Here is a 13,274-nt window from a genome sequence, read left to right on the forward strand (position 1 = left end):
CAAAAACCCAAGGTTGCTTTACATACAGAGTAAAAAAAAAGTTGGGAGAAAACAGGGGAGATGTGAGCAAAACGCTTTGTGTGGGTGAGGACTCTGGCTGTGGAGTTCTGAATGTACTGTAGCTTCTGTATAAATTTTGCAGGGAGGCCAATGAAGAGAAAAATACAGTAATCAATACGAGACATTATGAAACAAAGAAACAGAGTTTGAGCGTCAGACAAGGACAGGAATGGACGGAGGCGGGCAATGTTACGGAGATGACAAAATGAAATTTTGGAAAGAGACCTAATGTGTAACTCAAAGTTAAGTGATGAATCAAACAAAACACCAAGATTTCTGACAACAGGAGCAGGTTTGACAAGTGTACCATCCACAGAAACAGAGAAGTTAGATGCCTTAGAAAGTAGGGAGTTTGGGCCTACCAGTAACACTTCAGTTTTATTGGCATTAAGTTTGAGAAAGTTATTTTCCATCCATAGCTTAAGATCAGTAATGCAGTCAGTGAGTGTGCTGGGAGGTGAGTCTGTAGGGGAGTGTGTACTGAGATATAACTGCATATCTTCTGCATAACAGTGGAAGTTAAGGCCATGTCTGTGAATAATCTGACCCAAAGGAAGCATATAAAGTAGAAAGAGTAATGTCCCAAGGACTGAGCCCTGAGGAACACCACGCAACACAGGTGAGGTGAAGGATTTATATCGGTCGAGTGTGACAAACTGTTGCCTATTAGAAAAATATGGTGTGAACCATTGCAGGGCTAATCCAGAGATGCCTACAACAGAGAGACATGACAGGAGGATTTCATGGTTAACAGTGTCAAATGCTGCACTTAAGTCAAGAAGGAGGAGAATATTAAGTTAACTGCAATCTGCAGACCGGAGAAGATCATTAACTACACATAGCCTAAGTCTTCCATCACATTTTCATGCATCTACTATTGTTACTTGTGGCATGTAAAATGTCATTTACATTAAAGTTCAATTTCCACAATTTGAATTCTACCTAGGCCCATCTTTTGTGGTTTATGGGAATGTAAGGTCCATCAGCCTTTTTGGTTTATTGTCATCTGCAAAGTTAGCCAGCTTCTTATCTCAGTTTTTTTATGTAGTTGACAATTAAACATGAAAGAACATAGACACCCAGACCATTCCTTAATAGAAACCACTAACACTGAAAATGTTTTTCATGGCATAACTCATTGCTTTCTGTGCTTAACCCAATTCCATAGCCAGCTGCACACTGCACCTTGAATCTAAACTTCTTTTGATTGCTTGCCTCACGTACAATACCATATAGAAAGCTTTTTAAAAACTATGATACATTATATCATTTATTTTTGCTGCTTTCTCATTAGATTCTGACATATTAGTGAAATACAATCTCCCCTATACAAACCCTTTTTGACTTTCAGCCAATACATCTGTCCCTATTATACTGGAGGTTGCTTAATCTTTTCTTAGAATTGCTTCCATTAATTTTAATTTGATATGCATTCAAGTGATTGGCCTGTAGTTACTAAGGTTGGCCAGAACATATATTTACAGGATAAAAATTTGTTAATTCCTAATCATGAGGAATTTCCCAAGTATGATGTGATGTCGTTAATGGTTTATTTACATATAATCATGTAAGGGCCTCACTGCTAAGACAGTTGCACCCGTGACCCCAGTCTCAGATAAGCAGTGGGAAATGAAAGAATGAATGATGAATGCAATTACTGAATATAATTTTTCATATACTAGGAGTAAATAATAACAGATGACAATAGTCTTTGTCAAACTCCTCTTCTCCCAAAAATGCAAAAGAGAAAATCAAAAGGGTATATGTAAACAGTTAAAGAAATACTACACACAAAAATGGTATTTTTTTATATCTATTACTTAGCCCATTTAGTTTGTAGTGATAGCCAAGAGAAACCTATAATATTATGTTTTTTTTTGGATAATGGACACAACAAAGTTTCTGATAGGACGCCAACCCAAGGGGCAACAGCAAACAGTATTATAGATATCCAAGGAGAAAAACTATGCTAATCATCTCACATAATCCACACGTCAAAAATTCATGTATTCTTTGCTAAAATGTTGTTAAATAAATAACTATGGAAAATTAAAGTAGTCCACAAACAGGAAGTCTCTTCATACAGGGCTGTGCTTATACACTCATGATCCATCCTCCCTCCTCATTCATTGGCCAAGAGTCCTGTCTTCAGTTAAAAAGCATGGATCCTGTTCTATTAGACACAGTATTAGATTTGTTATCCATGACAACATGAGATTATTTTTTTTTCTTGACCATCACTACAATGTAAATGGGGTAAGTAACATAAAAATATCATTTATGGATTAGCAAAACCGTTGGAAAGGCTGCAGCATATAAACAACATCAAGCAATTGTTTAGGCAGAGCATGTAAAGGAACATGTTGGAAAATTGGATTTTGGACTTACTAACCAATAGACCTCAGCATACATTGATTGGAAGCACTATGTCATCCAAGATGACCCTCAACACAGGTGATCCACACAGAACTGTACTAGTCTAACTCTGTCTCCGCTGCAGAACCTGACCATGGCTGTGCTTAAGAATTATTAAGACCTCCTTTATCTTTTCTCAACATTTGCTCCATCATCAATCTAATTTCCTCTTATTGCTTCTCTCACCACTTCTGTACTGATCATACATACAGTTGATCTTCTTTTCAATTTCTTCTTTCACACTCAGGTTTCAGCCCAGATTTCAAACAGTCTTTTTGCCATGTCATCATAGATGGAAAAGCATTATCTTAAATTTGACTACTTTAAGATTACTATCTTGTACTATCTTCTACCTCTCCATCCACTTTAAGGACTCTCACTACAGTTATTGTCAGGAACCTTGGTGAGATCCTGGATGATTTTCCCTTAATTCACAACCCTGTCACTTCTTTTTCTATAATATTGACAAGATTCAACTTTTCCTCACCACTTCACAACACAATCCATTGCAGGGTCTGTTGTTCCCTCTTGGCAGGATTCCCAGCTACTATGATCAGACCTCTCTAGTTTCCCTCAGATTTCAGCTGTACAAGTAGTTTGCTTGGCTCCTAGTTTCATCCACAATTCCCTTTTGCATCACTCATCCTCTGTATCACAGCAAGGAAGCAATTCAAAACTCTTACCTTGACATACATGTCTCTAATTTGTGTCTCTTTTTATCAATGTCTCCTGAGTGTCCCGTGATCCTTGATCTTCTCTCAATCTACGGATTTTCAGTTGCCTCTTAAAGATACAATTCCTTATGGTATTTTTTATGACAGCTTTGACCTCCTTCCACTCTTCCCTTCTTATGGACATTTACAAACTGATAGTAATTTGTTTGAGTTCTGGTTTCTCATGTACTATAGGGACTAACTGTGTTACTACAATTCTTGTGCTTTACTTTAATTTTTTGCTTTTCACTACTAGTTCATTTTGAACTTTATGCTCACTTGCATTGCATTGTATTATGGTTTGGTGTGTAAGTCACCTTGGATAAAGACATGTGCTAAAGTGTTATTATTATTATTATTATTAATAATAATAATAATAATAATACCAATGGCATTACTGTGAATGGAGGATCATTGATATACAACAGTTGTATGGAGAAGGTAAAATATCGGAAAATGAGGTGTAATGGTTGGCAAGTGGGCTAAACAGTTTGCCTGATTGAGATGAGCAAAGTAGTCTAATCAGGAAGGCAGCACAGGACTTTGGTGATTTATTCTGTTTTGTGATTTGTATTTGTTCACGATTTATATGTGTGAGTCCATTGCAAAGTGTTTGTGGGTCACCACCTACTCACAGTCAAAAGTTCACATAGTTCTCCTTTGGCCCGGTTGGCTTTAAAAGCCTTATTTTAGTGGCTTGGCCATGAGTTTGAGGCAAATTCTAGACCTCAAGTTTGATGAAGTACTGGCCCTGTATGTAAACCTGACTCTTTCATCTGCATCAATACCGTATAACTGGCTTCATCTCAGTCAATGTCACCAAATCATTGAGTCTTAGGCAGTATAAACAACAACCTTAACTCCAGCTGACACCTTACTTGTTGACCTTTTGTGCATTTTAGCGTACTATAACACTTAGAATAATGCTTTCTTTCATTTTTTTATTTTTTAAAGCAACCACTTGATTTGTAATGTTTAGTTTTTTATTTTCCCTGTAATTTTACTATATGTACAGTACCTTTTAATATGCCTCATTAAAGTGAACATAAGGTTAATTAACTGTTGTATAGTGGTTAATGATTTTATGGTTGCCTTCACTTCACTCTTGTACTCATGTTAGGTCTGCAAACTGAATTGTAATTATGTTCCCTTGAAAGGAGCTACAGTATATAAAATACAGACAGCACAGTTTGTGAAAGTGAAGAAATAAAACAATATGCTCTGGTTACCGTGGCATGGCTGCCTCACAGCAGCACTTATCCCTAAGACATGATTTCTGCTGGGTACCTGTGGGGATTTTTCATGTTCTCCCCATTGTGTACTGGAATGTCTTCCGTGGAAATTTCCTGCCTTGTTCCTATTTAATGTTCCTACCTAAAACCGGGAATGATGCAGACTATGAAAACAAAAAGAAATATTTGGAATGAGTTCAGAAGAACAGCAGGCACAGAATCAAACTATGAGCATCAAACAAAGCAGCGACTGCCACAAAACAAATAAAGAAAGGCAGACACTTTCCTGCTAGGTGGTCACCGACCCCATTGACTGGAAAATGACAGTAAATTACTTTGCAACTAACTAGGTATCCTGGAACTGTTTGTTTGTTTAGCCTAACTTCATTAACCATGCCCTAAAGAGAGCTGGGTAAGAGACAAGTATGAGCACACATTTCAACTTGGCGATGGCAACCCAGGGATGTGTAATGTGATTTTGGCATCAGTTATTCATTATTTTGCATGGTGCCTTCATTATCAGCACTGGTATTGACATTAGTCAGATCTGTGTGATCTGATGTTTGGTGCCTAAACTGATTTGGTTTTATGGCTGTGATCACAATAAGAGTGAGATCTGACGTGCATTTTGCATTCTGGTTTCTAGTTCATGAATATTTATTGTGTCTTTAGAAGGGGAAATCACACAAATATATATTAATAAAAGAAATAAAAATGTCAGTGTGGGTATATTAAAATTAGACAATAAGCTTCTGAAAAATTAGATCTCAACCTTAATGAGTTATGGATTTAACCTGTAGATTCACAGCTTAGAAAGAAGCTATGAGGAGAAATTAAAGGAGTTAAACTTTTTCAGTTTAAGCAGACAGAGATTAAGAAGTGACGTGACTGAAGTATTTAAAATTATGAAAGAAATTAGTATAGTGGATCTCAGAACTTTCTTTAAAATGAAATCTGCAACAATACAAAGGCATTGTTGGAAACTTGTTACGAGCAGATTTTACACAAATTTCAGATACACAGAATAAATTACCAGATAGTATAGTAGGACGTTAGGGACCTTTATGGACACATTTTGACCTGATGTTATTTTTGTCGGTCTAGATGAATAAGGTGGACATGTTTGTTGGGCTGAATTGCCTGTTCTTGTCACAGTTTTTGTAATGTTATAAATGACAGATAGCTTTGTGATTTAACAAAGACAAGCTCTCATGATGGCACAATGTGTAAATTCCACCTGTTCAAACCCACAGAAACACAAAAACTTCCATCTTTTCTTTGCATTAAACCATTGCTATTTCATTCAGTAGGTTATTGTATTCAGATAAACACACAATAATAAATAGCTTTTCCTTTAAACTGAATGTTCAGAGATAGATGTGAAGCACTTGAAAAATAACATTCCCAAAATAATTATTCTGTACTGTATATAGTACATTCTAGTACTCCTAAATGATTTTATTTCAATAATTTACAGTAGCCATACAACATGCAATTCAGAAGGAGTCATCCCCCTGAACATAAGCATGTTTGGGCCCAAGCAGTACATGGATGCAAGACCATCTAGAAAAAGCTTGGGTAGCTGCTGGAAGAGATGTTGGTGAGGCCAGTAGGGGGCACCTTCCCTGTGGTCTGAATGTGGATCCCAATGCCCCAGTGCGGCGACTGTGACATTGTCCTGTAAATATGGCTCCGTCCTTCGATTGAAATTTAAAACCAAGATCCTGACTCTCTGTGGTTATAAAAGATCCCTGGGCATCCTTCGTAAAGAGTAGGATGTGCCCTAATGTCCAGACTAAATTGCAATACATGTCCTAGTCATTTTGGCCCCCTAATAATTGCCTGTCTCTAATTGGCTATGTCTCTCTCCACTTCACCACCTAACAGCTAATGCGTGGTGAGTGTACTGGTGCAAAAATGGTGGCCATTGCATCATCCAGATGGATGCTACACATTAGTGGTAGTTGAAGTGGCTCCTCACTCACTATGAAAAGTGTTTTAAGTAGTGAGAAGAGCACTATATAAATGTAAAGAATTATTATTATTATTAACATAGAAAACCTGATAAAGTAAGTTTAAACTGCTGTTTTCAGTGATACAGTGACAGCTTTTTACTTCTTATGGTTAAACCACTTTGCTATTTTTCACACTACATGTGTACTGGATTTATAGATTTCCAGTTTCTGTTGTGCTGTAACATTGTAATTGTGTTTATAATTGCTGCCACTGTAGAGATGGTGGATTTAAAATTATTATGACAGCATTTTGAAATAACTTGATCAAAAAGCAAAGTGGCACTGCAAGTACACTCTTAAAAAGACCGGTTCTTTAAAGGCTCTTTATCATTATTTACAAGGATGTGGTGTCCTCATAGAGCCATTGCTAGACAAAGCACCATTTCATTGTGGGAAATGTTCTCTGAATATGAAGTTGGTTCTTTATGTTGTGAAAAACGTCCTATGTGAAAAACAACCTGAACTCTTTAATGGTAGACTACCTAGCAGGGCACTAACAGATTAACTAAACCTGAACATAACCTGTGTTACAATATTTATGCAGTGAGAGACCTTTTAAAATCATATGAATTCTTCAAGGTTATTTATTGTTTCAAGTCTGTTATGGTTCAAAATAAATTAAAGATAGGGGCTTTGGGAACAAAAAATGATTCCCTTATGGAATTTCACTGAAAAGCCACTCAGGCACCTTTAATTTTAAGAACATAACTAGCATATATCTGATTCTTAGTTGGCTGTCTGTGTATCGTTTACAAGATTTTTTCTTTCCTCCTTGAATTTGCTTTAGGGACTTTAGTTTTCTATCCTGTTCAAAACATGCTCTCAGATTATTTGGAAAATATAGAGACGTTCTTTAGAGCAATGCCATAGGGGAATCATTTTTAGTTCCCAAAAGACCTAACCACATCAAGGTTCTAGAAAAAACCTTTATATATAGAACTGTAACAGGCTCAATACTGCAGATAACCATGGGCAGGTGGTAACAGATTTGTGAAATACAAATGTATTCCTGATTTTAAAAGGACTCTTGCTACATACAATAACACAGGCTAAGTCCAGGTTTTCTTAATCTTTTAGTGCTTTGCTATAGGTAGTCTACCATATACATTAAACATTTCATTTTTTGCAAGTTATTCAAAAGCAGAAAGAACCAACTCCATACAAAGAACCATTCCCATAATTAAAAGGTGATTTGTCAAGCAATGGTTCCGCGAAGAACCACACGACCCAGCAAAGGACCATAAAGTGCCATTAAAGAAAAAAAATATTTTTAAGAGTGTAAGAAGACGGAGAGCACGCACTCCGGGTCATGTAGACATATTTTAGAGATATCCAGTGGTTTCCGTTAATCCTGACTTTATGAATTAATTCCGCTTTTGCCAACCTGGTGTATGGCTTGTTGGCACACCAGTGGCATGCTGGGGACTATGAGACGATTGATTACATAATTTGTGTACATTCGGAAAAACAGAGAATCCTCCGAAAACAGCCACAATTGTACTCTTAGGCAACATGGACAAGCTGTTGAAAAACACACAGACACAGGAATGACTTGCAAAGCGTGTTTCTCACGCCAGGAGAGATCAATGTGCAAAGCGATTGCTGAAATACTTTTAGTGCGCAAAGCCTCTTAACTCTTACTCTCCCGGTGCTTGAGTTGCAAATCATGAGCTCTATATATTTTGGTTTCTGGTAGTGAGATGCAAACTGGCCACTACTGCTCACAGTTTCCTTAATTCAAAAAATATTCTAAATTTTAAATTATGTTTTTCAGGAGTATTCCGGCGGCTGAGTGAATCGCAGAGTTTGAACCCCGACCTGTGTAATATGTTTGCGCTTTCTCATCGCGTCTGCTTTGTATTCCTATCGCTTCTAAAGGACTTACTTTTTTTTTTTAATTAAATTGAATAAGTTAATTTAACTACAGTACATCTAATTTGACGGTAATTACTAATCCTTGACTTGTGCTTGATCCTAACAAGCGCCGGCTCTCCTCGACTCTAAAGTATAAATCTTTTTTTTTTCACACGGTAATAAACATGTTAATTCAGTAATTGTGTATAAAGTGCTGCAAGGTTTTGGTTTTTATTATAAAGCAATTATGATGTGAAAATACTTAACGCTACTACCTCTCTGGCCAAGATCAGTTTAAATCAGTTTAAACATTTTCTTAGTGTCTATTTCTTCTGAGCACTCCTGGTTTCGTGAAAGTAGAAGTGCAGGTCTGTTACGTTGGCACATCCAAATTGTCCCTGTGTGAGTGTGTGATTGAGATGGCTGTGTGAAGAACTGCCACCCTGCGATCGGACAGGTTTCGTTCCTTGAAATAGTCTTCAGCCTTCCACGTTCTAAAACTGAATTAAGCCGGTTTGGAATGTTATCTTATCGTTTAATATAATTGCTATGTGCATTCATCGATTTTATTTTTTGTCAATGCGGCAAAACCTGGCCACTGATTCAGTTTTCTGGTAAAATTGAAGTTTAATTTTTTAAATAAATCAGAAAATATCTATCTATCTATCTATCTATCTATCTATCTATCTATCTATCTATCTATCTATCTATCTATCTATCTATCTATCTATCTATCTATCTATCTACTTAAGCAACTTAATACAACTTCGCAGCACACCTGTCAAATGTCAAGTTCATTGATACAGAAAACAGGCTAAAAATATTTTAGTTCTTTTTGTGTTACTGTTAAGTGTTTAACTGCATAAAGCCTGGAGAATATGAAAAAGCGCGTGTAATCGGTCCCCTGTGTACTCACGCGACTCTTGCGGGTACTCTTCTCTCGCACGTCTTTATGTTGCTCTGTCTCTGTGTCCGTCTTTTTGAAATGCTTTTTTGGTGCTCGGTGTAAGCTTAACCCCATAGGGCTAAAAAGGGGGCGTGGACTTTTACTGATCACTAAACCAAAAAAAAAAAGAAATTATTTCTACCACCCCCTGGGAGAGAAAGAAAGGGATAGAGATGTCACGCACTCTTTTGTAATTTAAAAAGTATTAAATTCTCCAGTGGGTTAAACTTCATTTTGTAATCTTGTAACACTGTAACTACAAATTTACTGTCTGCACAGCGCTTTGTATTAGCTGACATTTTTCTTGCAGCTAATGTATAAAACCTCTATAGATTTTTCAATATACATGCAGTACATGATTCGTGTGGTCGTGGCCCTAGGAACAAAGTAATACAAAGAATGTGTGATTAATTAAACATCATTCAATCAATCGATCAATCAACGCTATATTACAATATATTTTTAATATCAATGAGATCATAAGATTAGCATTCAAATTGGCATTTAGAAATGTATCATTATGAATTTCAGATATCCTGTTCAGGTTTTCAGTAAATGTAATTATCATGTCAGGATATTTCAAGTTACCTAATATTTTAAGATATTTAAAGTAAGTTGTCAGATACATTTCAAGGTACGCAAGCTGTAAGTGAATACTGGAGAAGATGAGCGAATAATGTTTAAACTACTGGAGATTAAGAGGTGACCTGATTGAAGTGTTTAAAACCATGAAGGGAACTAGTATAGTGGACATCGAGTATTACTTTAATATACATTCTTCTACAATAACACGGAAATACAGATGGAAGCAAGAGCAGATTGTACGCAAGTATTAAAAAGTTTGTCTTCACACAGAGAATAGTCGCTGTAAGTTACCAAGTAGTGTGGTAGACAGTAGAACTTTAGGAACCTTCAAAATTCATCTTAATGCTATGTTGGAGAAATTAAGTGAGCAAGATTGATGAGCTTACTAGGGTGAATGATCTTTTTCTGGTAAAACTGTTCGTGTTTTAATATGTGGAAAATATTTTCATATATCTCAAGGTAAGGTTCCTGCACATTTCAGATATCTCAAAATATGTTTTGAAATATTTTACATTGACCTTTTAACCATATTAAGAGAGCTCAAAATCACATTATGTATTTGTTATCTTTTCAATAGGTCTTTCTATATATTTTAAGATATTAATTTCAGAGATTTTAAAATGACCAGTAAAGTTATTTTAAAGACTGTCTTGAAATGCATTTAAGATATGATACAATGGACTATTTTCACATATTGGGAAATGTACACTATTGTGAGATATCTTTACATTTACTTTTACATATCTCAAAAATTATAGTCATATTGAAATACATTTTTGAAAAATGTCTTAAAATATATTTCAGACATCTTGATATTAAATATAGAATATCTTGAAACACATTTTAAGATATTTCAAGTCAAGGAGAAACCAATTTTAAGACATCAATAAAAGAACTTGAGATATCTAAGTACATACTTCATGTAAGTCAAATGTCAATCAGAGTAAAGGCATCTGAAACGCATTTAAGTCATCTTCTTTACATTTTAAGATATCTGAAATAACAAGTGGACTATTTTCAATACATATTTATATTATTAATGTAATTTTTAAATATCAAATTAAAATGAATTAGACTTTAAACAAAAAGTCTATATATTGTGATAGCTGCTGAAGGAAGACACGGCTGCTCTTCAGAAACTCCTTCTTAAGCAGTATTTCAATGGAAAACAAACACACTCTAACACCACCTCTTTGCGGGATGAGCTGCAGGCTTGTTAGCTTGCCTTTCAACGTTAAAAGACTGAGCCGTGGCCATCCTGAGGTCTCACTCTGCTGTTCTCTCTTCCACCAGATTCCCTCTGCACTGGTCACTGCTTTCGAGCCATTGTACCCCCTTGAAGAAGAAGACTTTGTGTTCTTTTGACCAGGAGTCGGGGTGTCATATTTGACAGCTGTTCCCAGTGTGGCTGGACCGCTTCTGAAAGAGTCTTGTGTTTTTAGCTGCCACAACTGCAATAAAGCTTCTACTATTTGGAAACTCTTCTGTACTACTTTGGGACCCAAGCTTGACTATATATATACATGTATGTATGTATGTATATATATATATATATATATATATACACACACATACATACATACATGTATGTATATATACATACATACATACATACATACACATACATATATATACACACACATTTACATAAATAAATATACATATATATATATAATTTATTTATAAATTATGTCATCCATCTATGGTTGCATTCACTATCAAACATGTTTAATCCATTTCAGACCATGAAGACCTTGATCTTCTTGTGCTTTTTTCCAGGTTAAAGTAAAGTATAACAGAAAACTGTTATATGCAGGAGTCATGGGTGCTTAATGTGGTGTGTAATCAGTGGAGATGATCCATCCATCCATCCATTTTCCAACCCGCTGAATCCGAACACAGGGTCACGGGGGTCTGCTGGAGCCAATCCCAGTATTAATTAAAAATGTAATAAAGCTTAAAGTTTACTTCTTGCTAGCAGCACCCATCTTACAACATCTCTGTGTGCCTCTAGTTCTACCTATGGAAGTATAGAAGCACTTGTTTTATACCATTGAGATAAATCACATTGGTATAACTGGTTATGTAAAAGAGTTACATGAAATAAATGTTTTTAGTAGCAAATACTGCTCACAAGAAACATTGCTGTACATTAATATAATTTTATATGTAAAGAATGGAGAACAGCAGTAAAATACAATGTTTTAATGACATTCACAAAGTAGATTATAGAAATGCTTCAACATACAATGTACATTCACTCATAAAATGTTAATATATTACTCTTTTTTCTAAAAGTATACAAGAATTCCCCATCCCCAAAACATCTGTACAGTGTAGCTCCCATTTAGCAGTGCTGAATTCCTGTTTTTCAGAATTTTGTCACACTGGTTTTATGTTTCTTGTAGTTTGGATCTGTTAGAAAGAGACAAAGATCTTATATTTAGTCACTTAAACTAAATTCTACTAACCTATTCATTTATAATAAAAGAAATTTAATTTTAGGATGATAAGTGTCAGTCATTCTCACTTTCTTTCAATCTCACTTTCTATCTAGTTTGCCAAAGAAAGCAAATTTAAAGGAAGTAAACCTCACATTTATCGACAAAATCCAGTGTTTGATCTATAATTAAACACAACAGCTAAATAATAAAAAAGCACAAAAATAAGATTAATCGATTTATTAATAGATGACATGGCACAATGGTGAGTGTTATAGTCCCATAGCCACAGAGTCATATTCCAGCCCAAGTACTGCCTATGTAGAGTTTGAATGTACTCCCCATGTGTGTGTGTGTCTTTAATCCAGATTCTCTGGTCTTCTTCCACTGTCCAGACATGTACAGGTTAGATTAACTGGCATTTCTAAATTGGTCATAGTTAAGTGAGTGTGGCTATGAGTTTGACAGTACCTTGTGATAGACTGCCAACTCCTATAGCACTGATTCTAACCTTTTCTGAAATTTTCTTATATTCTAACATTGATTTTTAGCTATATTTATTTTCATACTAATTAATTCATTATATTTGCTTTATTAACTTATCCCTTATGTTTGATTAAATCATTGAATCGCCACACTTTCTCAATGAGGTGCCTTGTTACCTATGTACAGTATATAAAATGCTAAGGGGTTGTGTCTGTCTGTCAAACATTACTCACAAACCATTGAGACCAGAACCTTAATCTTGGTCTTAATCAGAATTTTATAATGTGATGTTCATTTGTGAACTAACCAATCTGGATAGCAGCAACCTCCGAAATGTTATTATCCGGTCCTTCCTAAGGCAAATTATACTGGGAAATTGATCAAAAAGATGGTATTGAAGGAAGAAAAGAAGAAAAGCAGCAATATCTGCTGAGCATGAAGCAAACTGCAGAAGACAATTACATGATTGGCAGAAGCAGAGTAAAAGCCCTGGCATTCGTTAGGCGTCAAGCACATGTCGCATGGCA

The 13,274-nt window shown here is 35.6% G+C and overlaps 2 protein-coding genes across 3 annotated transcripts in view; both read right to left on the minus strand.

The window, feature by feature from the left end:
* Positions 1 to 9,280, minus strand: part of tfr2 (transferrin receptor 2) — a 76,894-nt gene extending 67,614 nt beyond the window's left edge. For both annotated transcript variants that reach the window (XM_028798231.2, XM_028798229.2), the window contains exon 1: positions 9,206 to 9,280. The gene's annotated coding sequence lies outside the window, so the exon portion shown is untranslated. The remainder of the gene's footprint in view (positions 1 to 9,205) is intronic.
* A 2,696-nt stretch (positions 9,281 to 11,976) lies between these two features.
* zanl (zonadhesin, like) overlaps positions 11,977 to 13,274 on the minus strand; it is a 124,011-nt gene continuing 122,713 nt past the window's right edge. The window contains exon 51 of the mRNA XM_051924772.1: positions 11,977 to 12,235. Coding sequence (XP_051780732.1) covers positions 12,192 to 12,235 — 44 coding nt within the window. The 3' untranslated portion in view covers positions 11,977 to 12,191. The remainder of the gene's footprint in view (positions 12,236 to 13,274) is intronic.

Source organism: Erpetoichthys calabaricus, chromosome 3, assembly GCF_900747795.2.
Source record: "Erpetoichthys calabaricus chromosome 3, fErpCal1.3, whole genome shotgun sequence".
In the NCBI taxonomy this organism is placed as follows: domain Eukaryota; kingdom Metazoa; phylum Chordata; class Cladistia; order Polypteriformes; family Polypteridae; genus Erpetoichthys; species Erpetoichthys calabaricus.